Source organism: Rattus norvegicus, chromosome 20 (assembly GCF_021556685.1).
Source record: "Rattus norvegicus strain SHRSP/BbbUtx chromosome 20, alternate assembly SHRSP_T2T, whole genome shotgun sequence".
NCBI classification, from domain to species: domain Eukaryota; kingdom Metazoa; phylum Chordata; class Mammalia; order Rodentia; family Muridae; genus Rattus; species Rattus norvegicus.
In genome coordinates, this window is record NC_141553.1 from 47,421,052 (window position 1) to 47,448,603 (window position 27,552).

Here is a 27,552-nt window from a genome sequence, read left to right on the forward strand (position 1 = left end):
TAGTCATCAGGGAAATGCAAACCAAAATAACCCTGAGATTCCACCTCACACCAGTCAGAATGGCTAAGGTCAAAAACTCAGGTGACAACAGATGCTGGCGAGGATGTGGAGAAAGAGGAAAACCCCTCCATTGCTGGTGGAATTGCAAGCTGGTACAACCACTCTGGAAATCAGTCTGATGGTTCCTCAGAAAATGGGACATAGTACTTACTACCTGAGGACCCAGCTACACCATTCCTGGGCATATACCCAAAAGTTGCTCCAACATATAACAAGGACACATGCTCCACTGTGTTCATAGCAGCCTTATTTATAATAGCCAGAAGCTGGAAAGAACCCAGATGTCCCTCAACAGAGGAATAGATACAGAAAATGTGGTACATCTACACAATGGAGTACTATACAGCTATTAAAAACAATGACTTCATGAGATTCACAGGCAAATGGAGGGAACTAGAAAATATCATCCTGAGTGAGGTAACACAGTCACAAAAGAGCACACGTGGTATGCACTCACTGATAAGTGGATATTAGACCAAAAGCTTGGAATACCCACAATACAACTCATAGACCACATGAAGCTCAAGAAGAAGGAAGACCAAAGTGTGGATTCTTCAGTCCTTCTTAGAAGGGGGAACAAAATAATTGTGGGAGGAAATATTGATATTTTTAACCACAGGGTTGACAGAAAATAATTTTATCATCTATCTATTCTTTTGAGACAGAGTTTAGTGTGGCTCATGCTGGCTGCAGACTCAGTTTGTCGCTGAGGATAACCTTGAACTCATGAGCCTGCCTCCACCTCCCACGTACTAGATTACAGGTATATACCACCATGCCAGGATTGGAGTTCTGTCAAGTTTTACACATGACCTTATATTTAGCAACCTCAGTGTTTTTAATTAAGAGGAAAGATAATTTTCTTTAATTGGAGAAAATCCAGGTCTTTGATTATAAAGGTTAACAAATACTCAGCAAATGCTAAGCCTTCATACTTTTATGTTGGTGCATGGGAATTTATTTTTTTCTCTCTCTCTCCTTTGCCTTCCTTCCTTCCTTCCTTTCTTCCTTCCTTCCTTCTCCCCCCCCCCTCTCTTTCTTTCTTTCTTCTTTGTGTAGCTCTGGCTGTCCTGGAATTAGCTCTGTAGACCAGGCTGGCCTCACACTCATGGAAATCCACCTGCCTCTGCCTCCCGAGTACTGGGACTAAAGGCATGAGCTCCCATGCATGGCTTGGGGATTTCTTGCAGCCTTTTGATCTTCTGCTTGAACACTAAAACCATGCTGAATCTGTAACACTTGGACAGCGACATCTCTCCTGTTATAAATACTCCAGAGAGCAAGCGCTAAGTACTCTAGGTGTGCACCTGTAAAACGCTCGTGGTAGAACTCACCTGAGGACCCTCAGAGCCCTTTTGATTGTCACCCTCGGCTACACCCAAATCAGTTTGCCACACGATTCCTTATTCAAGTCACACTGCTATTGCTCTATACAAAGAAAATGAGGACCCTTTTGTGTTATACTGGTCTCTTTCTGACCCGTATGTCTTAGGAAACGTTCCTTCCTTTTCTTGAGTTTTAAAGGAAAGCAGAGCCCTGGCCAGCATAGGGGAGAACTGAGCCCACTCCCTACCCTCCATGCTTCCCAATGCTTTGGGTCTCTGGCCTTCCACAGGCTGCTGCACACACCTCCCCAGGTAGCTCCAAGTTTTAGTTCTTTCCTTAGGCAGCCCCCACTTTTTGGTTGGGTAATACTCTGTCCGTGGTTCACTATGCAAGTTTTTTGGTCTCTGCTCCTGGTTCACACCATCTTCCACCCGATGTCTCTCTCCTTCCTTTTCTAGTTCCTGTGGTCCTTGGGGCCTTGCTACTTTCCTTCCCCTCTCCTGCACCTATGCAACACTCGCTTTTGTGCTATTAGAGACCAGTCTTACTGTAGTTGATACTGAAAGGAGAAAACATCATCTTAGAAATCCTTACACACACACACACACACACACACACACACACACACACACACACACACACAACCACCAGCAGCATCAAAATACCAGGAATTAACAATCATTCGTCACTAAATCTCTCAATGTCAATGGACTCAACTCCCCAATAAAAAGACGCATGCTAACAGAATGGATGCATAAACAGGATCCATCATGGCGCTGCGTACATGCAACACACCTTAGCAATATAGACATCACCTCAAAGTACAAAGCTGAAAAAAGTTTTTCCAACCAAATGAATGCAAGAAACAAGCTGGAATAGCCATTCTAATATCTAAAAAAGATAGGCTTTCAACCAAAAGTAGTCAAAAGAGACTAGGGAGGACACTTCATACTCATCAAAGAAAAATTCCACCAAGATGATAGTTCTGAACATCTATGTCCCAAATGCAAGGGCACCCATGTTTGTAAAAAGTTACTAAAGCTTAAATCAAGCAGCAAACCACAAGCATGAACAGTGGTCATCATCAACACCCCACTCTCGCCAATGGACAGGCCATTAAGATAGAAACCAAACAGAGAAATAATAAAGCTAACAGAGGTTATGACACAAAATGATATACCTTCTTCTTAGCGCACCACAGAACCTTCTGCAAAAATTATCATATACTCCATCACAAAGCAAGCCTCAACAGATACAAGATTGAAATAACTCCTTGCGTCTTATTAGATCATCATGGATTAAAGATGGACTTCAACAACAATAGAAAGCCTACGCTCTCGTGGAAATTGAACAATTCTCTACTTAATGACCACCGGGTCAAAGAATAAAGAAATTAACGACTTTTTTAGAACTCAGTGGAAATGAAGGCACAACATACCCAAATTTATGGGACACAATGAAAACAGTGCTAAGAGGAAGATTCATAGCACTAAGTGACTTCATAAAGAAATTAGAGAGATCTCATACTAGCCATTCAGCAGTACACAGGAAAGCTCTAGAATGAAAAGAAGCAAACACTTCCAAGAGGAGAAGATGGCGGGATAAAGTCAAACTCAGGGCTGAAACCAATCAATTACAAACAAAAAGAACAATCAACGAAACCAAGAGCTGGTTCTTTGAGAAAATCAACAAGATAGACAAACCCTTAGCCAGACTAAAATGCAGAAAGACAAAATCAGAGATAGAACAACAACACCGAAGAAATCCAAAAAATCATTAGGTCTTCCTTCAAAATGAGAAAATACAAATAAGATGAATGATTTTCTTGATAGATTCCACTTACCAAAGTTAAATCAAGATCAGGTAAATAGTCTAAATAATTCTATAACTGCTAAGGAAATAGAAGCAGCCATTAAAAATCTTCCATCCCCAAAACCCAAGGGCCAGGTGGATTTAGCACTGAATTTTACCAGACTTTCAAAGAAAAGATAATACCAATACTCCTCACACTATTCTACAAAACAGAAAGAGAGGCAACATTGCCAAACTCATTCTATGAGGCCGCAGTCACCCTAATACCTAAACTAACAAAGACCCAACAAAGAGAATTTCAGACCAGTTTCTAAGATCAACAATTGACAAATGGGCCCTCAAGAAACTGCAAGTCTTCTATAAGGCAAAGGATACCATCAATAGGACAAAATGGCAGTCTGCAGATTGGGAAAGATTCTTCACCAACCCTACATCTGACAGAGGGCTAATATCCAAAATATATAAAGAACTCAAGATGTTAGACACCAACAAACCAAGTAGAAATGGTTCCAAGCTAAACGGAATTCTCAACAGGAGAATCTTGAATGGCAGAGAGGCACTTAAAGAAATGTTCAATGTCCTTAGTCATCAGGGACATGTAAATCAAAATGACTTTGAGATTCCACCTCACGCCAGTCAGATTGGCTGAGATCAAAAACTCAAGCGACAGCACATGCTGGAGAGGATGTGGAGTAAGGGGAACACTCCTCCATTGCTGGTGGGAGTACAAACTTGCATAACTATTCTCAAAATCAATTTGGCAGAAAATTGGGAATAGGTCTACCTCAAGAACCAGCTATACCACTACCGGGCATATACCCAAAAGATGCTCCAACATCCCACAAGGACACATGCTCTACTATGTTCATAGCAGCCTTATTTGTAATAATCAGAAACTGGAAACAACCCAGATGCCCCTCAAGTGAAGAATGGATAAAGAAAATGTGGCTCATTTACATAATGGAATAATATTCAGCTACTAAAAAGGGTATCGTGAAATTTGCAGGCAAATGGATGGACTTGAGAATATCATCCTAAGTGAGGTAACCTATATCCCAAAGGACTTGCCTGGCGTATACTCACTTATACGTGGACATCGGCCATAAAGTACAGGACAGCCAGGCTACAATACACTAGCCCAAAGAGGCTAAATAATAAGGAGGGCCCACAGGAGAATGTATGAACCTCACTCTGAATCAGAAATAGAGTTGTCAACAGAGTTGGATGGAGGGAGAGAACTGGGTGAGAGAGAGGATGGGGAGTGGACAGGGCGGGGTTGGGGGAGGGGAATCAGATGTAGGCAGAGCCTAGGAGAGAGGGCCAGAAATGTAGATAGAAATTATCTTGGGAAAGTGGGAGCATCTCTAGGATATGCCAGAGACCTGGATGGGGGATGTTCCAGAGAGTCTATGAGGGTGACTCTAGCTGAGGCTCCTAGCCATGGGGATATGGAGCCTGAAGTGGCCACCTCTTATAGCCAGGCAGGACTCCCAGTGGAGGGATAAGGACACCAACACATCTATAAAACCTTTGAAGCAGAAATTGTCCTGCCTACAAGAAGTGTTACAGATATGGAGGGAATAGCCATCCCGTGGGCAAGAACCCATCTCTGACACTATTAATGATGCTCTGTTATGCTTGCAGACAGGATCCTAGCATAACTGTCCTCTGAGAGGTTCCACCCAGCCACTGACGAAAACAGACAGAGAGACTCACAGCCAAACATTAGACAGAGCTCCGGAAGTCTTGTGGAAGAGTTGGGGGAAGGATGGAGGGTCTCCACAAGAAGACCAACAGAGTCAACTAACCTGTACCCTTAGGGGGCTTCCAGAGACTGAGCCACCAACCAAAGAGCATACAAGGGCTGGACCTAGACACCCCTCCCCCACATGCATAAGCCCCAGATGTGTAACTTGATCTTCATGCAGGTCCTGAACAACTGGAACAAGGGCTTACCCTGAGTCTGTGGCCTGCCTGTGGATCCTGTCCAGGCCCCTAACTGGGCTGGCTTCAATGGACCTAGTCCTGCAGTGACTTGAGGTGTCAGGGTGGGTTGGTGTCCAGTGGGGACCTCACCCTTCTCAGAGATGAAGGGGAGGGACAGGAGAAGGGGCGGTGTGAAGGGGGGAGACTGGGAGACTGGAAGAAAATTGGGGGTTGCGATCAGGGTATAAAGTGAATAACTAAGTAAATTAATGGGAAATATAAATAAATAAATAAATAAATAAATAAATAAATAAATAAATAAAATGATCACACACACACACACACACACACACACACACACACACACACACACACACAAAACCTTAAATCGTTTAAAGTCTTTGAAGTGTTCCTTTAAAGAGGGACTGCTCTGTACCCGTTTCCTGATTTTATAGCCACGTTCAGTAAAATGGATATAGATACCACATGGGATATAGTACAGTCTGCATTTGGTTTTCATTCTCAAATCCCGATAGCTCCCAAAACTGTTAGCACCTAGAGGAATAGGAGTGTCTTTTGTGTGCAGACTCATTGGCTTGTTGACTAGGGCCTCTTTCATGAAGGAGCCTTCTCACAGAAAAGAACAGGCATGATTAGAAGGTAGAGACGTTCAGCGTGGTCCTCCCTCAGACTCCAGGGAAGTGAGATGCACTCCTCAAAGCTATGGCCTGTCACATCTGTGGATGTAAGTCTACATAAACCTCTAGACGGACAGGTGTGGTAGCTTGAATATGCTTGGCCGAGGGAGTGGCATTATCAGGTGTGGCCTTGTTGGGCTGGGTAGGTAGGTGTGATCTTGTTGGAGGGAGTGTGTCACTTTGGGTATGGGCTTTAAGACCCTCATCCTAGCTGCCTGAAAGCCAGTCTTCTCCTAGCAGCCTTCAGGTGAAGATGCAGAACTCTCAGCTCCTCCTGACCATGCCTGCCTGGATGCTGCCATGTTTCCCATCATGATGATAATGGACTGAACCTCTGAACCTGTAAGCCAGCCCCAGTTAAATGTTGCCCTTATGAGAGTTGCCCTGGTCATGGCGTCTGCTCACAGCAGTAAAACCCTCACTAAGACAACATGGTTTCCTTCTGGATCTTCATCTGCAGCCTTTAGATCAGACTAAGCATTCCTGAGTTCTGTGAGGAGCTGTAGCAAATGAATTGAACCCAATGTGGGCACCCCAGGACCCCAGATTTGTGGTGCTATTGATAGACCCGAGGCACAGGGCACAGCCTGAGGTTTGAGACTGGCATCTGACCTCTGATAAGGGGGTAAATCTTAAGAACTGAGCCCTCAGGCTGAGGCATCAGATGCCATCTTTAGAAGGGGCCAGGATTGAATTGAAAGAGAATCCTGCGGAGCTGGATGTGTCTGCTGGAGAATCTGCTTCATTGGTTGCTGGATGTATGTGGAGAAAAAAGCCCATCCCCCTAGTCACAGAAGTGTTCCATTTTCCGTGACTTTGGGATTGAGGACATGGAGGGAAATCCCTTTTGACACCTGGACGGCTTTGTATATAATCTTACCTAGCTGAGCTCGCCAGAGGCTCATAGCCACAGACTGAGACAGCCTCTGACTGGCTCAAGATAGGACAGTGAGGACCCTGCTTTGACAGTGAGGACCTCTGCTTGGTTGAGAGCGTGAGTCTGGAGTCTGCTACTCAGAATGGTCTTTATCACACAAAAGACCATGTCCTCAGTGTCTTGGAGCCTCGGTTTACATCTCTATAGAATAAGGAGGGTAAGTCTCATTTTATAGGACAGCGGTGTTACACAGTGACACAGGCATGATTAAAGCCAAATCTCCTAGTCATATATTAATACAGTTAATATTATTATATTAAATATTCCCTGGGCTGGAGAAATGGCTCAGCAATTCACATGTGTCGCTCTTCCTGTGGTCCAGAGTTTAGTTGCCAGCACGTATGTAGCTCACAGCCACTGGTAACTCCAGCGCCAGGGCATTGGATGCCCTCTTCTGGCCTCTGTGGACACTACCCACCTGTGTACATATCCCGACAGACCACAGCAATTTAAACGTAAATCTTTAAAATACATCATCACTACTGTGATGCGTCCAACTGCTTCTCTAGAAACAAGCGATTTTAAAGTAATCAGTGCTTTGCACACAGCTGGCATTCAACAAATACTGGTTCCCTTCTGTAAATATTTGGTTCGCCCTAACTTATTTTCTGAATAAACTGTCCCGCTGCCACCAGACCGGCATCTTAGCTATCACCAACTCTGAACAGCGCAACGGGGAAACAGGTGTTTGGTTGTAGCTGGGACGTTTTGGAAGTCCGACAGACCACCTGTTCGTTTAGCACACAAGCAAATTAAGCGGGAGAAACTCCAGTCTGGTGGCAAGCTGAAGGACTTGGAAGCCGGACGTGGAGGACGAAACTTCCCCTGCAGGCTTGGCAGAGAGGCAGCCCCACAGAACTTACATGCTCCTCTCTCCTGGGGAGGCAGAGGCAGACACAGTTGCATGGACCAATGGAGAGTAAGCTTAGAAAGAGTGTCTTTAAACTCCCCAATGGGAAGGAGGTTTGTTTTCCCTGTCTCTTAGGAGACCAGGGTAACAGGTCACAGGAAAGCAAGTGTTGGTGCCAGGGCCTCCGGTGGATTCCAGACTGCCTCTTCAGAGACAGGTATTCGAATTCTAAATTTTGGCTCAGGGGTCGTTCTGTATGCACTCTGGGATTTTAGAGGTGTGTCTTGGTGGGACCCGGGCCAGAGATGACAGGTCACACCACCAGGACACGTGCTGTCTTTCTGGCTCTCTTTCCACTCCACTGGCCGCTGGTCATTCTTAGCCACAGACTTTCACCCTAGTGTCAACTTTATTAGAGCCGTGCAGAAAAGCTGCTGGGAAGGCAAAACCACCGTGGAATGGTGGCGAGTTAGAGCACAACTGCCTGCCTTCTGTTACCTCCTCTGGAAACACGTCCAGGACCTCCCTCTCCCAGCCTTCCTCACTGGACTGGCTCCTGCTGGAAAGCCCTGGTAGTCTAGCGCCTCAGCTCACCTGCCCAGAAACGCACACAGCTCGGTGGCAGAAAAAGCAGACTTTAAACCTCTCTGAAAGGCTTCAAAGGCTCACGGAGTGGGAATCGAGTGGAGCTAGGGAGGAGGCAGAGAACCACCCTTAGCCAGACCTCACGATGTCTGCCACGGCTGACTCCACCTGGCCTGATGCCCTGTTCATTGCCCGCTCCAAGAAAGGATTGCGCCTCGCACGGGCGGGTTTTTAAGCTGACAACCCAAGCGGCTGGCTGAGTGTTAGAACTTTATCCCCAAGGAATGGCAATGAGTGACTGAAACAATTATTTTTTTCCACTCTCCTTAATTAGGGGTTGAGCCAGACAGAGGGAATTGCGCAGGGAGCACACCTAGTAACGTAGAGTTGTGAAGGCGGGCAGGCTGACAGGACAGCAGGGAGTAACAGATTTCTGCCGGCTCTGGGGAGAGGTTGGAGGATGCTGATGTCTTTGCCACTCTTTACTTTCCACACAAGATGTCAGCCTTGGGGTGCCTGACACAGGCACCTGGTACCTGCGTTTTCCCTACACCCTCCCACAAGGGATCTATCCATTCGGGAGACAGCCTTGGTGTCCTGTCACTTATCATTTAAATGACCTAATAAGAATTCATTTGGTGTCGTCTTCATATGAGAGCACAGAGGCTAAAAGACCATGGGCCATTCCTTTGTGTTACTCAATCATCCATGGCAGCCAGAGATGACCTCTGTATCTTCTCCCCAGGGTCTTTGAAGCAGAGGTCACAGCCCAACTGCTTCCCAGCACTCCCTAGGATGTGCCCATGGGGGAAAAGTTCAGGCAAGGGCACTGTCTTAGTTGGGGTTTCTATTCCTGCACAAACTTCATGACCAAGAAGCAAGTTGGGGAGGAAAGGGTTTATTCAGCTTACACTTCCACATTGCTGTTCATCACCAAAGGGAGCTTCAGACTGGTAACCCAAGCAGGTCAGGAAGCAGGAGCTGATGCAGAGGCCATGGAGGGATGTTACTTACTGGCTTGTTCCCCTGGCTTGCTCAGCCTGCTCTCTTATAGAACCCAAGACCACCAGCCCAGGGACGGCACCACCCACAATGGGCTGGGTCCTGCCTCCTTGATCACTAATTGAGAAAATGCCTCACAGCTGGGTCTCATCGAGGCATTTCCACAGCTGAAGTTCCTTTCTCTGTGATAACTCCAGCTTGTGTCAAGTTGGCACACAAATCCAGCCAGTACAGGCACCATGACTAGAATTCTACCCCCAAATGCCATGTGATCACCTGCTGGTGAGCACGGCAGGCAAATCTAGGCCGTTTCTGCTTTGGTAGCGACTGCCTGTAGAGAGACGTCAATGTTCTCACTGTTATTTCTGGAATGAGAGTTTAAAGGGTTGCTGGGCTGTACCCACGGAAGCATCAGGAGGAAGTTTTACCCTGAGAGGCTGCCTGATGTAAGGAAAGAACCATAGGGTCAGACTTCATCTGGGCAGAATAGTGCCCCAAGCAAGGTGGTCCAATCGAGTTTTCCTCCTTAGGTCATGGACACGGTGCGTATTGCGGTCGTCGGAGCTGGCGTGATAGGGCTGTCTACTGCCGCCTGCGTCTCCCAGCTGGTCCCCCGATGTTCCGTTACTGTCATCTCAGACAGGTTCACACCTGACACCACCAGTAATGTAGCAGCTGGGATGCTCATTCCTCCCACGTATCCAGGTGAGAGAGGGTGTATTTGCAAGATGCTAATTTCACACCAGGCACCTTTCTCGAGACCACTTCCCAGAGTTCCTTTGCTTACAACAGGCATGAGTGACCCTGAAGATTGCCTGGTGGCCCCCAGTCATCTTGAAAGGAGGCACTTCATCTGAGAATCCCTCCAATTCGCAGGGGCCTCCGCTCTCTCTGTGGCTGAGGGCCACGGCCTCTGGATCAGTTGCTGCCATTGCTCGATGAAGGCTTTGTTTCGTTCGATGGACTTCTTCCTTAGACACAATTCAGACCAAACGCTTTCTGCTCCATACCTATCCAGCGGCAGGCTCTTGTGAGGATTAAATGAGTTCATCATGGAGTTCAAAACAGTGGCCTGCACTGAGTCAACCCTCTGTCTGTGTTTGCAATCACTCCTGCCTCTCTGGCTACGACAGTTTTGCCTGGCCAGCATTTGAGTATGAATTAGGTCACTGTGTTTGCTCTGTGCACAGTTGAATTGGAACTGTTATTTGGGGCTGCTCATGTGGCTCTTAGCCATTAGACTCGTTTTCAGGTTTGGGGGCAGGAACGTGGGGATGCATTTTGAACCAGCTCTCGACACTGACATAGATCACTGGAGGACAGTCCGTTGAGGTCTAATGTAATTCTGCAGAACAACTATTATTTCTCCTTTATTTCTAAACAAGCAGCCCATCTGCAATTTGGGAAGAGAGTATGGCACTCACCTGCATACACTTTTTACTGATGTCAATGCTTAGTCAATATTACAGAAATATTTAGTGATTCTATAACCAGTGCTTTATTTAAAAGTCTTGCTACTACCATATCCTTACTGATCTAGGGTCCCTGCTTGTCACCTACTGTGTTTCCAGTCCCCTGATAAGGAGCCTCTCAGCTCTTTCTATTGTCCCAGAAACGTGCCTGACTGGATTTCCCAGTCACACACTGGTCCTTTGTCAGGCTGGCATCTTGGGACGCTACCTTGTACCAAAGACATGCTTCTAGCCCCTACCTCCTTTCCTTGCCTAGCCTGTGCCCACTCCATCAGTAGATCACTACAAGAGTGAGTCAGAGGGACACATCAACGCATAAAATGCTGGGAATTCTGTTGAAATGCTCCTCCCTGACTATGCCTGTGGCAGAAGCACAGTCGCGGCCATTCCCTTCATGCCACCCTTCGCTTTTCTCCCCGACCTCGCAGATACGCCCGTGCCCACGCTGAAGCGATGGTTTAGAGAGACCTTCCAGCATCTTTCTGAAATCGCCAGGTCTGCAGAGGCTGTGGATGCCGGCATTCACCTGGTGTCTGGGTAAGGAGAGGAATCTGAAGTTGTTATAGATGTAAACAACATGGAGAGAACAGAGGTCAGCAGAACATTTATCAGCCTTAGGGAGGATTTAGAAAAGACTTCAGAGACCTCGAGAAAAACTACTTACAGAATTAGGGGGGTTGTTTATTTTTGTTTTGTTTTTAATAATAAATAACTGTTGCCATTTCTTGTCACACACACATACATAAAATATAGTAATACATTTTATATTATTTAATATACATAATATATTATATATGTATAATACATTGTATGTGTATAATATACATATACTATACATATGTATAATATATTGTGTATATAACATATATGTACAATATATTATATATACTGTATTATATATGTGTTGAGGGAAATACTAAAAAATGGCACCTTCCCACACTATGCCGGGCACTGGCAGGCCATGTGGCACCCTCAGGGTGTTCTCCTCTCGGCTCTCTGACCCTTTGCTCTGTAATCCACCTGACTCGCTAAGTTCCCATGGCGGGTCACTCTCATGTCAGCCCCACCCATCCAAATTCCAAGGCTGGCTGGGGTGCCCTGTACCTTTCTCTGGAACTCAGTTGAGTCACCACTCGAAGGAAAACACCACCCAATCTTAGTTTGGAATCAACAGGTAACACAATCGCTGGGTGGGACAACTAACATCCAAATTAGTAAGCCATATTAAATTAAATCCTCCGGTAGTGGATCCCAATGGATCTGCCATCTTACCGGAGGCTTCTAGTGTGTTACATCTTGTACCTCAAGCTCACCCTGTCCAAAAAGCCATGTGTCCTTTTTCTCCTCCTCTCTTCTGCTCTCTAACCTGGAAGTCCCGCCTACTCCTCACCCAGTGATTGGTCCTCTGAAATCTTTATTCATTAAGGGAAGAGCCTTGCCACATTTCACCCTTTCTGTCCAATTAAAAAAGAACTTTTCTCTCATATGTAAGTTGAGCACAACTATCACTGTTTTGTAATTTACAAAGTACAAAATATGCCTAACACCCAGTCCGTCATTTTTGTCAATTAAATAGAACGCTCCATTATCTATCCTAAGAAAATCTCAAAATCTATTATGTTATGTCATGGCTAGCTTGTACACTATCTGAAAACTATCTAATTAAATATGTTTTCTCAATGATAAATAGCCTGGGTAGGCTATGAGACTGTAATTAGTCTTTAACCCCATCGCTTCTCGGCCTTTTGGCTAAGATCAAGTGTAGTCTTTAACCCCATCAGAAATCTGAGAGCTACTGATATTAACTGAAAATAAAGGAAGCCTAACACAGCTTCTAGAACTGAGACAAGCTGTAGAGACAGCTGCCTACCTGTACAGTCCCCTGTTAGCAACACGTTGGAGCATCAGGCTTCAGCCTTCTGGCCCAGGATCATCTGACAGAACTCATGAGACAGGAATTACCGAGGACTAGCTTACTCTGTCTCAGCAGAACTAAGCTGTCCTACCCTGTAACTTGTGTCCTCTCGAGAACAGTATATGACTGTAGAAGAAATAGGCAATTTCTGCCCAGTGGCTACCTTGCCACGATGTACAACCTCACCTGGAGGGAGATGCTCAGTTTCTTCTTTGAATCCTCGAAAGGGGAGCTGTTAGGAGCAGATATGTCTCACCAAATGATAAATAACACTAAATGTCACATTCTGTGGATTTCTGATGCTTTTGAAAACAGTCTATGTTAAGTAATCTGTACTGTGTTGTCCGTTAACTACTCTCAGTTGTTTCTAAATAAAATATCTAGTAAGCACCCTAGTGATTAACTCAGAGCCAAGAATTTGCTATCTGGCCCTTAACTCGTCTTTCTTAATCATCTAAAGACAGTTTGTGATAGCATTTTGGAAGGACTGGGTCCAAGCCTCGTACTTTTTAAATTTTTGTATTAATATTAGAAATTTATGCCAATGAAAACCCTAATTCTGCATCAAAACAAATTCTGCACCCAAGTGTGAGAAATTATAGCGTCAATTGAGTAACGATTATAAGGATTTCTACCAAATGAGATTATGGCTGCACAATCAATTCTAGCTAATTCCTCCCTGTTAAGTTATGACCATTTCTAAATACCCCAGAAAGACATCCTTAGCATAACTCTCTCCAGACCTCCAAAGTTCAGGGAACGGGGGGTGGGGTGAGGGGGTGTGACTCTTCAAAGGTACTTCCAGCTATATATGGGCGTTGCGACATCTTTGAAGGGGAGGGGAGCGAAAATGGGGGAACCGTTTGGCCTTAAGATGGTCACACCAATGATGGTTGTAGTCTCTGATGTCTGTCCTGACTGGATCCGGCTGAAAGTCCCTGAGATCAGGAGTTCAAACAGGTCAGTTCAGCATGGCTGACGATGAGACTCACCAAAGCTGTGCATTCTATAATATATAAATCTCAAGACAAAATTTGAGTACCACAAGACATGTTTTGTTTGATTCTCTGGAATCTACTTCTTCAGGAAGTCTCCCTCTATCAAATCTGATCCGTATAGCTCTGGAAGACGTCCAGAGCCTAACCAACTTTTCTAAAAACGTAAAGACCAAAACCTTTCTCCCAAAATAGCATGGCCTTGAGCCAGGAACCAGAAAAACTTTTAGCTTGGCCTCTCTCCTAAAGGGATAATATAACCACGAAACTCAAAACCTCACCCATTTTGAAAATTAAAACACTCCAAAACATATGAAGTAAACTAAAATACTGTGCGAGCCTATTCTGAGGATTTCATAATTTGTCATGCCAGGATATGAACCTAAAGTTCCCATGGCGTTCACGTTAGAGAATATGAGTTTCCTGTAGACAATAATATACTATCTGTCTGTTATGCTCTCTGCCTGGAGCCACGGACATCCATCAATACCTGTCCACAGCAGGCAATTCTCTCTGCTCTCTACTTGGAGTCAGCAACTAATTTTCTCTATCCTAGTTCCAAACCGTAGGAGAAATTCCCCCACAAGAAATTCCCCCATGTGATTTGGACAAACTCTGTATATAAGTCTATCCTGAAAGCAAATAAACCAGCCTTTGAATTGAATCATACTCCAATCAACATCTGTTTAGGGAGAAGGCAGCTTCCACTCTCCAGCTCCCTGACTCAGAGCAACCTTCTTGTTTATTTTCACAGTAGGGGATCTCAGAGCCTGTGAACAGGGTTCTTTGTTTCAAGGGTCCCACGCTTGAGTCCACGTGACTCATCCCCCCCACCCCACCCCACCCCCGCACCACCTTCTCTTACTTAGAAAATAAAACTCTTAACTCTCAGGTTGATAATCTTAAATTTCTAGTACATTCTTGCCTAACACGTTGGATCACTACCTGTAGCGTTAAATTATATAAAAAAGGACGCACCATCCTACACAATGCCGGGCACCCGCGGGGTGTTCTCCTCTCGGCTCTCTGACCCTTTGCTCTGTAATCCACCTGACTCGCTAAGTTCCCATGGCGGGTCACTCTCATGTCAGCCCCACCCATCCAAATTCCAAGGCTGGCTGGGGTGCCCTGTACCTTTCTCTGGAACTCAGTTGAGTCACCACGCGAAGGAAAACACCACCCAATCTTAGTTTGGAATCAACAGGTAACACAATCGCTGGGTGGGACAACTAACATCCAAATTAGTAAGCCATATTAAATTAAATCCTCCGGTAGTGGATCCCAATGGATCTGCCATCTTACCGGAGGCTTCTAGTGTGTTACATCTTGTACCTCAAGCTCACCCTGTCCAAAAAGCCATGTGTCCCTTTTCTCCTCCTCTCTTCTGCTCTCTAACCTGGAAGTCCCGCCTACTCCTCACCCAGTGATTGGTCCTCTGAAATCTTTATTCATTAGGGGAAGAGCCTTGCCATAGTATATATGTATAACATGTATATATATATATATATATATATATATATATATATATATATATATATATATATATATAGCATAAATTTTATATGTAGTATAAATTACTTTCTTTCTTTCTCTTTCTCTCTTTCTTTCTCTCTTTTTTCTTTCTTTCTTTCTTTCTTTCTTTCTTTTTTCCTTCGGAGCTGGGGACCGAACCCAGGGCCTTGCGCTTGCTAGGCAAGCGCTCTACCACTGAGCTAAATCCCCAACCTCCTATAGTATAAATTACACACACACACACACGCACGCACGCACGCACGCACGCACGCACGCGCTTTCCTGAAGGAATGTAAAGTTGTTTGCAAATATGGAGAAAACAAGCAAAAGGTCCTGACTAGCACATCAACCCTGAGTTTGGGTGTGGAGGTGGCGTATCTGACGGAAAGCCAAGAGATGGGACACAGGTACAAAGTAAGTTTTGTACATCCATGACTAAAGTTGCTTTTTGGGGAGGGACAGTGGAGCTCAGGCCCTTGTACATGCTAGGCATGTGCTCTATAACTGAGCTCTATCTCCAGTCCTAAAATTTCCTCTCCAAGTGTCATTTGAAAAATAGTATTTCTGAAATGATCCATACGTTTCTATTTGATTGCTAATATCTGATTTGATGCACACTTAAGTGAGATTTGATGACATATTCAATTTAACATTTCTAACACAGGCAGCACTCAAAATGTGATGATTTCATCCCACATTCTCCTAACAGAGATTGCTAAATGTTCTAGCATCTTTAATTCAGGTCTTGGTGCCATCAAATGACAAAAGACGTTTGTCACCCACATTATGCCAGCACAGCCTTCCGAAGAGCAGAGGGATGGTTTATACTTGCGCAATTCTACCTTTGTGACATTAAGACAATTTACAAAGTACCAGTCTTGGAACTGGAGAGATGGCTCAGTGGTTAGGAGCGTTTTCTGTTCTCATGGAGGACCAGGGTTCAGTTCCCAGCACCCACACCATTGCTCACAGCTGCCTGCTGCTCCAGTTCCAGCTCTGGTGTCCCCTCTGGCCTCTGTGTCTGCCTGCACACAGTATTCATAAACACACATGCAGGCATACATACATACATATATATAATAAACAAATAACATTAGAAAAAAACAGAAGAAAGAAAAAGTACCAGTCTCCCCATCTGATGCCAGGCCCAAGGACAGCTCTCCAAGGTTCGTGTGTGTATCAAGTGTGTACTTGTATCAGAAGGATTTTTACTCTTTCTCCCAGGCCTTCCCTCACCATATAAACACCCGGATGGATGGTGAAATCCTTACTTTTCCAAAGCCCTACCCAAAATGACAGGTTTTACTTAAACATGAAGCATGGACTTCTTTTTATCAACGACAGAGCCTATTCTCTCTCTCTCTCTCTCTCTCTCTCTCTCTCTCTCTCTCTCTCTCTCTCCCTCCCTCCCTCCCTCCCTCCCTCCCTCCCTCCGTCCCTCCAAGTTTAGTTACTGAACCATACTGAAGCATGGCATTCTCTGTGTTGTGGTCATGCTTAACTTGTTCCCAAACCAATTGGAATTCAACAACATTTCCTCTGACTAATTTTTAGAAACAGACATGTTTCAATACTCTTTCCCTTCAGAACTGAGGCTTTACAAATGCCCCATGTATCTCCAGATATGACCTTAATCTTCAATTCATTCCTTCAAGAGGACTTTTGGCAGCCCTCTCTGCAGCTGGTCTCCTAGGTTTTGACCCCAACACTCAGGAGGCTGAGGCAGGAGGATCACGATGATCTGAAGGCCAGCCTGAGCTGTACTGTGAGTTTCAGGCCAGCCAAAGTTTCATGTTGAGTTCCTGTCTCAAACGAACAAACAAAATCCTACTAATTAGGACATCATGTTCAAAATCAAGGCTAACCTTTGAATTCCTTACGTCTTCAGTTTTTTTCTTCTTCATATGAAGGGTTGTGCAGAACATTAAAATCTTTTCCTTTAAAATACACAGTCACATTTAAATAAAGGAAATCATGGAAAAATATTTCAGGAAAAATAAAGGTTTTTTGTTTGTTTTGTTTTTTGTTTTCTCTGTGCATTCCTGGCTCTCTTGGAGCTCATTCTGTAGACCAGGCTGGCCTGGAACTCACAGAAATTTGCCTTCCCCTGCTTCCCAAGTGCAAGGCTCGGGCCACCACTGCCCAGCCTAGTAAGTAAATTTTTTAAGAAGACATGCTGTCTACTTTTTCTGTCATGCTGGAGGTTAAGCATCTGACCTGTTGAAAGCTAGGTGGAATTTACTCACCGAGTAAAGACCCAGCCTTGTGAGTACTTTACAAACATCTGACTCCTTCAGTCGTGAACACCTAGCCACTTCCTCATCAGAACCAAGAGCATGGAGGAATTCATCTTTCCTTTTGGCTTTCATAGGAAGTAAAGGTTTTAAAATGCTTTAGGGAGGGGCTGGGGATTTAGCTCAGCGGTAGAGCGCTTACTCTGTGTTTAAGGGCCCTGGGTTCGGTCCCCAGCTCCGAAAAAAAGAACCAAAAAAAAAATGCTTTAGGGAATTATATATGGAGTTAACGAAAAACACACAACTTCACAAAATTTAAGGAGCATTTTCTACTTCCGGTGCCTCAGCTGGCAGATATTTCGCAGTGTCCCCACTGAAGAAGTACCTTTCTGGGCTGATGTCGTGCTGGGATTTCGAGAGATGACCGAGGCTGAGCTGAAGCGATTCCCTCAGTATGAGTTTGGCCAGGCTTTTACCACCCTGAAGTGCGAGACTTCTGCCTACCTCCCCTGGCTGGAGAAAAGGTTGGTTGAAATGTCTCTGTGTTTTATCCTGATTGACACGGTGATAAATCACTGCACAGCCCCATAAGGCACACAGCAAACTCTCCAGGGCTTTCTTGTCTGGTCTGGCTGCTCACAAAGACCCAGGGGTCTGAGGAAGCATCTGGAGAGGGTTTGTGAGGCGGGGACAGGGCCGGAAGCACGCTCATGATAACTTAGTGCCTTGTTTGTCCCCATTCCCTCAGAGAAAAGCCAGTTACTAAAACCTTGGTTTCCTCAGTTCAGAAAATGGAGGCCCTTCCGAGAATACAAAACTTTAATTCTCTGGATGGGGAAAAAAATATCGTATATTAATCATAGATTATTGCTTATTTTTCTCATGTTCCGTAAAATAGCTTCGCTTTTTTATTGTTGCTAACGTGTGAGGAATAAGAACTTATCTAGGGGCTGGGGATTTAGCTCAGTGGTAGAGCGCTTACCTAGGAAGCGCAAGGCCCTGGGTTCGGTCCCCAGCTCCAAAAAAAAGAACCAAAAAAAAAAAAAAAAAGAACTTATCTAAAGTGTGTCTTGCTTCTTTAAAATTCACACTTCAAGCCTTCGACCCTTGTTCATTTTGGCTTGGTTTCGGCACATCCTGGGTCTAGCCCGTTAGGACACACAGAGAGAGCGTTTATATTCGAGACACATCAATAAAACTCTTGCTGATTTTCTCAGCCGACGCTGGGGGGGGGCAGGGTTGGGTGGGGTTGTAAAACATAAGCCCCGTCAGTCCCCAAATCTGGGTGTGGTGTAAAGAACCCATTTCTAAAAATGTTTAGGGGCTGGAGGCATTTTGAAATTGAGTTCTCTTTTTGTGTTGTGTCTTAATATAACTTATAAGCCTGGTATTTGGCCAGGTGGCCAATATGGTGGATGACGAGGGTTACCTGGCCCCCTTTTCTCTCATAAAAGCCATTGTGGAACAGGGCAGGGCCTCATAGCAGCCCAAGGAGAGACCTTCAGGCTGTTGGGAGGTGGGGCAGCGAAGGAATTGGACATCTGGGGCTCACTCTGTGGGCTGGGCAGACCCAGATGGGTAGACAGCCAGTCCCTGCTGCTCCTCATGCTTGGGCCTGTTCTGTTGCCTCCTACGCCTCTCCCCCACAGCGCGAGAACTCAGCCTTCTGTGTCCTGATTCAAAGGGGGAACATTTCTCTTAGCGCGCGTTGGAGCAACGGCTTCAGTCTCAGTGCTAGCTAGAAAATTACAACCCAGGAAAAGGGTATTATTTTATTATAACTTAGATCGTTCATTCTTTTTCAAAACCAGCAAAGTTCTTCCATCCCCTTCTCAAACATTGCCCAGTAATGCCTACAACAACCTGACGGGCTAAGGCCCTCAGGGGTTTAATCACCCATGCAGGTAATATTTTATATCTCGGGACAGTTAAGTCACACACTTGGTTGGATTTTTGCTTGCCACCTCAGGAAATGAATCACAGAGGCAATAAGTCTCCTGCCAGGCAGCCTACCTAAATAAATTATTCTGAAGGGAGCAGAGCCACCCTGCATTTGATGGCATCTAGAGGGCCTGATGCTTCCTTTCAGTGCTGGAGGCCTGTAATTTAGACAGGCTGACTCCTTTCTAGGACGCCATGGCCCACACAGATCCCATCGCTCACCTCCCTGCCCACACTGTTGGCTTCTCTGCTGCCTTTTCTGGGCAGGGATGGAATCCCTGAGTTTTTCCTCACATTCTTTGTTTGTTTTCCTCCCACCTGCCTGACACCCGAGAGTTCCTCGATTATATTGAAATACACACCCACACTGCACATCACCTAGGGGACAGGCTGTCCCAGCTTTATGCTCGACCAACTTGCAAGGGCCTTCTCTTGTGTGTGGTGCAGACCCCTGTGCTCCTCTTTCTCAGCGCATGCTGGGCCTACCGGAACACAGCCCACCTGAAGCATGCCTTCCGGATTGCCACCCCACCCTACCTCCCGTCCTCCAGTGTCCGTCAGGGGAGTGTGAGACTACACGGGCTGCTGACACAGCTGAATGTGTTCACTGTTGGTTTCCCTGGGTAAAAGCAAGGCTGAATGGAGAGGACACTGTCAAAGGCAGAAAGAGGACGGTGCCTGCTTTGCCTGATGCTGTTGTATGCTTCATAAGGAACAGCTGAGATGCAGGATGCCGGTGCGGTGGCCTCTGTGGCTTTATTAGGGCCTGCGTCTGCTCAGAGGTATCCTCCTGGCTGCATCAGCTTCCTCACCACCACCTCTACAGAATAAGGGAACACGACTGATCCCACTTCAGGCTTATCTGCCTATAAAACCGCTGGGCCACGACGTCCACATACCCTCCCAGAGGGACCGAGGGACCAAGGGACAGAAGAGCTGCCTTATACCTGATGCCTCGTGTGCTCGGAGTGATCTGTCTGTATTCACGGAGTCCGCCAGGCTGGGATGGACACTCCGAGAAGTGTGCCTTGGCGTGCAGCTCATTGTGAGGGACTTAGCGACAGAGTCAAGGCAGAATTAGACCGTACGCACCTGGCGGCCTTGTCAACCTAAAATACATTTTAAAGCGCTAACTCTGGGAGCTAGGTCAGGCGTAGCAACAGGACGCGTTGCTATGAAGAAACTAGGTTTCCCTTTAAGACCTGCCAACTGAAGCTTTAAACTAGGCTTCTCTTGGTTTTGAACAAATTGGCCAAATTTGGGATTTTTGGATCTCCGATGAGAAGGTGCTGTCCTTTGGCTTGAGATGTGGGAGTCAGCTTTGAAACCCGACTAACAAAGCAATCCTAAAACAACTCTCAAAGTTCCGGTCCTTGAGCCCAGCCCGGACCCTCCTGACCCCTCTTCATCTTAACAGTGAGGCTTCCAAGCCTCTCGCCCTTTCTCACCTCCCCTCTCCGAACCTGTTTCCCCATGGTGGGTGGCTAGAAACTCATTCTGATTGACTTTAGAGGCCCGCACCAGGGTTGCCCCTATTCATTCTCGGGTGGGAGGAGACCTGACTCCACACCAAGAGAGATGGCCTCCTTCAGATACTGAGTGGTTAGGGTCAGAGCTCCTCGTAGCCCTATTCAGCTGGTTTAGCCCCATCCTCCATAAGGCAATTAAACCCGTGTACAATGGTTAAGAGGAAAGCAAGGCCAAGAAACCAACAAAACAAGAAAAAGGAGCATTGTTCGGTTTAGCCACATTGTAATAAAAACAAAGAAGTCTACTCTGCCCTCAACCAGAGCCACCTGCAGGGTGCTAAAATTAGATTCCGGTTTAAAGAGAGGGCCAGAGGACTGTGCAACTCAACAGCTCTGGTCAGGGTGTGGTCTGAGTATCACATTGTATCCAGCTGCAGTCTTTTCTGCTCCTGTTCTAACCAGTTGTAAGGACTGCCTCAATCCCTTTCCAGGAGACACTTCTCCCTCTGTCTAACACTAGGCTTCAGCATGAGATTGCTGGGGGGAAATGGCTGTTTCTTGGGGTCCATTTCAACAGTCTGATAGCTGAAGCAAGGGTGAGTGGGTAGGGGGAACAAGTGTCTCTAGACTATCTTTGCGACTGCCAAGATTCATTCCACATTCAGCTCTGAATCCCAATTCCGGGCAGCCCCGCTCAGCCCCCAGCCTCCTCCCTTCTATTGGAATCGATGCTCTCACCCTCTGAGGCAGGATGCGCCAATGCCTGAGAAGCCCAGCCTCCTCCCTCTCCTCTAGCTGCAGAAGTTTCCCGGCCATGCAGTCTGCAGAGACTTAACCCCAAGTCCTTTACCTTGTCCCCAGCATCGACTAAATCTGCAAAAGGAGCTTTCACCGTACAGCTTAGCAATGCAGAGGGTTACTTGGGTAACATTCTCAAAATAAGGTATAATCTGTCTCAAAGGAATGTTTGTCAGCTTAGAAACCACTTAAGATTTAAACGATTTAAAAATGTCTACTGTTCTTCCTTTCCTCTTCACCGAGTTCCTATTTAAAAATTAGACTGTGTCTCAGTAGGTAGGCTCTGGGTGAGGTGGGTCCCAGAGCATGGTTGGGCAGCTCCGTGGGGTGGGCTCGCCTCTGCACTGAGCTGTCTCCTCCACCCTGCCCTGCCCTTCCACCCAAAGCTCTCTGCTCCCTCCTGCCAGTTCTCACTGCAATATTTCTCCAACAGAGCACCCCGTTCTGCCTCAGTGCTCTGAGTCAATACAGCTCCCTTCCCCTCAGGGATTCTCAGGCTGTGGTGTGCTCTCTCTACAGGATGGGGTCTCCTCAGTTGCCAGATGTCCCAGAGGAAAGTGATGGACCCCAGCTTCTGTAATAGCATATGTACATATGCTATTACATATATATGTATATACATACATAAATATATATAATGATATATACATATATACATACACATACACACACACACACACACACACACACACACACACATGGGTGGGCAGCACCATGTACTCACACTCTGACCTGTCTTTGGACGTGCACAGCAAGTTTCTTCCACTAGATCCCAAAGGGATCCAGCACAACAAGCCTGGCCAGGCCTTCCAAAAGCCCAGCCATCCATCTGCCTCTTGGCTCCTCTCCTGTGACACGTTGGACTTTTATCCTAGCTCCTGGCAAGGGCTGTTGAAATGGAAAGGAACATTTGCATATATTGAATTCTTTCATAGACCTAACTACTCTTTGAGCGGAGCACTCCCTTGTCCCTGAGCTACGGTTAAGGAAACGAGTTCAGTGAATTGCAGAAAATTACATGAACCCTAAGGCTGGGAAGTCCACTCATTTCCTCGAATTAGAAAAATAACCCCGAGCTCAGATTCGAACGATGGAGCACAGGGCAGAATGTTCAAAGACTAGCACCCGGAACCCACAGCCTATTGAAAGAAAGACAAAGCCAAGATAGCATTTAAAAGGAGCAACCAGGTAAGGCCGTTAAAGAGTTTGCATGGTTGTATTAAATATAAGCGACCAGCGGGTGTGGAGCATATCTCGCGGGCGTGGAGCAGGTCTACCCACAGGTCACAGGGCCACGCTTGTGCTTTATGGCGATAAACCTTGTTTTTCTAGGAAAGCAGCTGCAGCAGCTGTGGTGCGTCGACTGCATCCGGTCGACGGCATCTGCCTCAGTCCCGCTCCAGATGCCGTCTGCTTTCAGTTTCACAATGAGCCGCGCAGCAATATGGCGGAAGGAGCTTAGCGAGGCAGCTGGGTTAACAAGCTTACAGGGACAGCGAGGAGTAGATGCTCGCTCCCCAAGTCTTTCCCCGGTGCTTGTCTGCTTTTAGTCTTTGGCAGTTTCATGCACATAAGGACTTTTAGTTGTTTTCGATTCTCATTACCCTCTCTCGTGCCTCTCCCTCCTCTGTTGAAACCCTTTGTCCTGGTTTGCTTTCTGCTGCTGTGAGAAAACGCGGTCAAAGCAACGCGGGCGGGAAAGGGTTTCTTTGGCTTGTATGTTCTGATCGCAGTCTATATCATGAAGGAAAGTTAGGACTCAAAGCAGGAGCTAATGCAGACGCCATGGATGGGTGCTGCTTACTGGATTGCTCTGCATGGCTTGAAGGGACACCAGGACCACAGCAACTCTTAGAAAGGAAAACACTTCACTAGGGCTGGCTTACAGTCCAGGGGTTTAAAACGTTCCTCACCCTGATGGCGGGAAGCATGATGGCATGCAGGTAGGCCTGGTGCTGGAGAAGGAGCTGGAGAGCTCTATATCTGGATCTACAGGTGGCAAAAAGTGACAATGAGACACTGGTCAGGCTTGGGCTTCTGAGACCTCAAATCCCACCTCCCTAGTGATACAGTTCCTCCAACAAAGCTACACCTACTCCAGTGAGGCCACGCCCCCTAATCCTGCCGCTCCCTGTGAGCCCAAGGGGGACAGTTTTATTCAAGCCACCATGCTTAGTCTGCATTCTTACATAACCCAGGACCACCTGCCCAGGGATGGCCCCGCCCACATCAATCTCCACTCAAGAAAACGCCCAGCAGACTTGCCCACCGGCCAATGTGATGGCAGCATTTTCTCAGTCGAGGTTCCTTGTTTCAGTAACTTTTATCAAGCTGACAAAACAAAACAAGACAAGACAAGACCAAGCAGTTCACCTTTCTTCCAGACAGCTTCTGGCCTCCTTTTGTGTAATTTTTCCCCCCTTTATGTGACCTACTGAGTTTAATTAAAACCTCTGTGTGTGTGTGTGTGTGTGTGTGTGTGTGTGTGTGTGTGTGTGTTATTACTAGAACATGGGCAAATTATCGGTGGCTACCCCACTGAAATGAACATTACCTCCTCCTCCAGAAGCTACCAGAGAAGGACAGGGCTTCATGACCCCCTCCCCATCCATGAGGAAGCGTCGATGGGCCCTGTGTGCAGGTCGTCTGCAGGTCACCACAGCTGCTGCCAGTTCATGGTTACAGCAGCCAGATAATGTCCAGAAGGCCTCCCCCCCCCAGCACTCCTCCCCACCTTATACACCCAATGAACATGATCTTGGCTTCCAAATTGTCCCATGGAGAGAGCAGAAACGCATGTTCTCACTCATTGAAATCACTGCACCACACTAAGCCTTTTCTTGGCTATTCATGGATGCTTGCCAGGGTCCCAGGTAAATGCCAAGGCCGTCCACTGATTTTCTGAATAACAGGCAAGGATGCGTAGGGTGAAAATTAGTGCCTGAAACGGCCTCTCTGGCTGAATGGAACGCACACTCCAGGTTCGAATTACTCAGGGCTTAGCATAACTGGGCCTTCCATAAATATTTAGAATATAATACGTGACTCAAATCCAGAGGTTTCCAGCTGCCCTTCAAATTGCTCAGTAGTGAAGTGGTCCTCGCAGTGGGAGGAATGTGGCGGTTTATGGGATCATGGAGAGCTGCGGAGAAGGCAGCTGTCAGGTCTGTGACACTGGGGAGCGCCAGTGCTCTCCGGTCCCTCCTCTACTTGTGGCAGGCGATTTTGAGAAATGGGACCAGTGTCAGAAGGCCAGTTCCTCACAGACCCCATTTGAACTTCCCAGTTAGCAAGTGGCCACACAAAGTCAGAGTCTTTTCTTGTTGAGTTAAACTCAGCAATGAACCTGTACTACCATTTCTAGCCACATCTATATGCTATGTCCGGGAGGTTCTGACTTTTCTTGTGTTTTCTTTCTTGTGAAACCTTTGTTCATCTGGAATCGCAGAAGGATATGCTGAGAACTGGCACATGTACTTCTGCTCTCTCAGAGGCAGGGAGGGTACAGCCACCAAACCTCTGTTTGTGCTGCCAGTCACGCTGTCCCCACGTTCTGTCTTGAGTGACAGCAGACAGGGAGACAGATGTCTCTGTGGTACCAGTCTATTTGTTGGAGTTATCCAGAGATGGAACCGATCGTGTGTTTGTGTGTATGTGTGTGCGTGTATGCATGTGTGCATGCACATGTGTGTGTGTGTGTGTGTGTGTGTGTGTGTGTGTTCACATATCTGTATGCTAGAACTTCACTCTTTCAGCTTGCTACACTCTCTCCCATGTCTAGGGCACCACGTCTTATAACATTTTTGTCCCTCTTAGCAATGTTTCGCTTCTAGATCACCAACCTGCGTCTGTCAAACAGAACTGCCAAGACTCTCTTACACTAAATCCCCTGTATCCTATAAGGAACCTAGGGATAAGATTACAGGATTACAAGGGATTAAGATTATGATGACAAGATTACTGGAGTTACTTTTTATGTATAAAATGGTTACAGAATTTCTACATTCAGTATGGAAAGAGCTGCTGGGATGGGTGGTGGTAAGGGTCATACAGCAACACAAGTGAGCTTAGGCCACTGAGCTGTATACTTAAAAATGGCCCCTGTGGTGAGGTTTTATACCGTGTATTATCCTACGATTCAACCACCATTACAAGACTTGGCTAAGCCATCCCTTCTCATTGTTAAAGCATTTGTTCCAACAACAAGCTGCTGTTTACTCTGTCAGCTTTCTATACTGTTCCTTTTGTGAGCATTCCTCCTACCCCCGTGAGCAAGCATGAGAGAGAGAGAGAGAGAGAGAGAGAGAGAGAGAGAGAGAGAGAGAGAGAGAGACCGAGAGAGACCGAGACCGAGAGACAGACAGACAGAAAACACGGTGCAACCATCTACTAGAGAGGGCTGAGGAATACCAAGGCACGTGCAGGAGTTAACAGCGGGTGGCAGCAGGGGTGGGGGGAAGCAGTCTCTGAACAGGGAATGTTCGGGGTTTAAAGCACAGACCAATTTGGTACTTGTTTTGCATCAAGATAGAGGAACTCTGTGGAATGTTACAGGAGCAAGACACGATTGATTTTCTTTGTTTTGGATTTCCAAAGATTAACCGTAGGGGTCTCCGTTGGCCAAGCGCAGAGCCAGACTGTGGTGCGAAGTGGAGAACCCTCAAAGTGCCCGGAAGCCTGTTGTTCCAGTCGTTCTTCATTTCTGGGAAGTGGGTGAGCGAGCGGTGTCTGCCAAAGCTCACCCCAGTCTCTCTTTCCCAGGATAAAGGGAAGTGGAGGTCTGCTACTCACCAGGAGAATAGAAGACCTGTGGGAGCTGCAGCCATCTTTTGATATCGTGGTCAATTGCTCAGGCCTGGGAAGCCGACGACTTGTGGGAGACGCCACGGTTTCCCCGGTTAGGGGCCAAGTGCTCCAGGCACAGGCCCCTTGGGTGAAGCATTTCATCCGCGACGGGGGCGGGCTGACTTACGTTTACCCTGGTACCTCTTATGTAACCCTGGGAGGGAGTAGACAGACAGGAGACTGGAATCTCTCCCCGGATGCAGAACTTAGCAGAGAGATTTTCTCTCGATGCTGCGCTCTTGAGCCTTCCCTCCACAGAGCCTGCGACATAAAAGAGAAAGTGGGCCTGAGGCCCAGCAGGCCGGGTGTGCGTCTGCAGAAGGAGATCCTAGTCCGGGGAGAGCAGAGGCTGCCTGTGGTCCACAACTACGGCCATGGGAGCGGGGGCATCTCAGTGCACTGGGGATCTGCTCTGGAAGCCACCAGGCTGGTGATGGAATGCGTCCATACTCTCAGGACCCCAGCTTCCCTATCAAAGCTGTAGCTGACACCAGATAACAGCAGTGAATCCTGGCGATATGGGTCGAAGCACAATTCGAGGTCCATACCGGGCCTCGTAGCTTTCCGGCTGCTCGAAAGTTAAGTCAGACCTTTGTTTCCGAATTAGAAACTGCGCAACACCTATCAGTAGATGTAGAAAGCCAGTCAGGACAGGGGCGCAGAGCTCCTTTTTTTTTTTTTTTTTTTTTTGTCAAAATACGTACTATTTAGAAATACCTGATCTAGGGCTGGAGAGATGGCTCGAGGGTTAAGAGCACTGACTGCTTTCCCAGAGGTCCTGAGTTCAAATCACAGCAACCACATGGTGGCTCATAACCATCTGTAATGGGATCTGATGCCCTCTTCTGGTGTGTCTAAGACAGCTACAGTGTACTTATATATAATAAATAAATCTTTTAAAAAAAATACCTGTTCTAAAGAGTAAGATTTGGGGAGGATCGAATGCTAATTTATAAGGATGATGTAAGCGACGGGGATTTTTGTGTCTTTGGCTCCTAAGCACACAGGAGGAGATTAATGTATGGGGAATACTTGGCTCCCTGTCAGAGGTAGAGCTATGCGTGATCCTCTCAGACCACAGAGCCAACCAAGGAACTGTTGTCCTCTCACTAGATGGGATCACAGACGCAGACCTCCTGTATTTAACCCCAGGCAGAGCATGGCTACCGGCAGCG

The 27,552-nt window shown here is 46.6% G+C and overlaps 1 protein-coding gene and 2 long non-coding RNA genes across 5 annotated transcripts; 1 reads left to right on the top strand and 2 right to left on the bottom strand.

Annotated features, from left to right (window-relative positions):
- The first annotated feature begins 7,763 nt into the window (after positions 1-7,763).
- On the top strand, positions 7,764-27,283 carry Ddo (D-aspartate oxidase). Of its 3 annotated transcripts, none has more exons than XM_087598310.1 (5): positions 7,764-7,826; positions 9,727-9,901; positions 11,097-11,205; positions 17,672-17,848; positions 26,129-27,283. In XM_087598310.1, exons 2-5 carry the CDS (start codon positions 9,730-9,732, stop codon positions 26,247-26,249), a joined length of 579 nt encoding a protein of 192 aa, XP_087454436.1. In that variant the 5' UTR covers positions 7,764-7,826; positions 9,727-9,729; the 3' UTR covers positions 26,250-27,283. The 3 variants fall into 3 exon arrangements, with proteins under 3 accessions (XP_087454436.1, XP_087454435.1, NP_001102935.1); NM_001109465.2 differs by having other exon boundaries at positions 7,770-7,826; positions 26,294-26,861; XM_087598309.1 differs by lacking the exon at positions 9,727-9,901 and having other exon boundaries at positions 26,294-27,283.
- LOC147998724 (uncharacterized) lies at positions 10,346-22,420 on the bottom strand. The gene is made up of 2 exons (XR_015645922.1): positions 22,265-22,420; positions 10,346-11,201 (listed from the first exon to the last, which is right to left on the bottom strand). It is a non-coding gene; the product is annotated as an uncharacterized LOC147998724 (long non-coding RNA).
- Positions 22,733-26,410, bottom strand: LOC147998725 (uncharacterized). Its single transcript, XR_015645921.1, has 2 exons — positions 26,324-26,410; positions 22,733-23,521 (listed from the first exon to the last, which is right to left on the bottom strand). It is a non-coding gene; the product is annotated as an uncharacterized LOC147998725 (long non-coding RNA).
- Positions 27,284-27,552: the final 269 nt, after the last annotated feature.

Coding starts and splice junctions, on each gene's coding strand:
- Ddo (NM_001109465.2), top strand. CDS start 9,730: ATGGACACGGTGCGTATTGCGGTCGTCGGAGCTGGCGTGATAGGGCTG. Junction 9,902..11,096: donor CATTCCTCCCACGTATCCAG/GTGAGAGAGGGT, acceptor CCGACCTCGCAG/ATACGCCCGTGCCCACGCTG. Junction 11,206..17,671: donor GGCATTCACCTGGTGTCTGG/GTAAGGAGAGGA, acceptor CCGGTGCCTCAG/CTGGCAGATATTTCGCAGTG.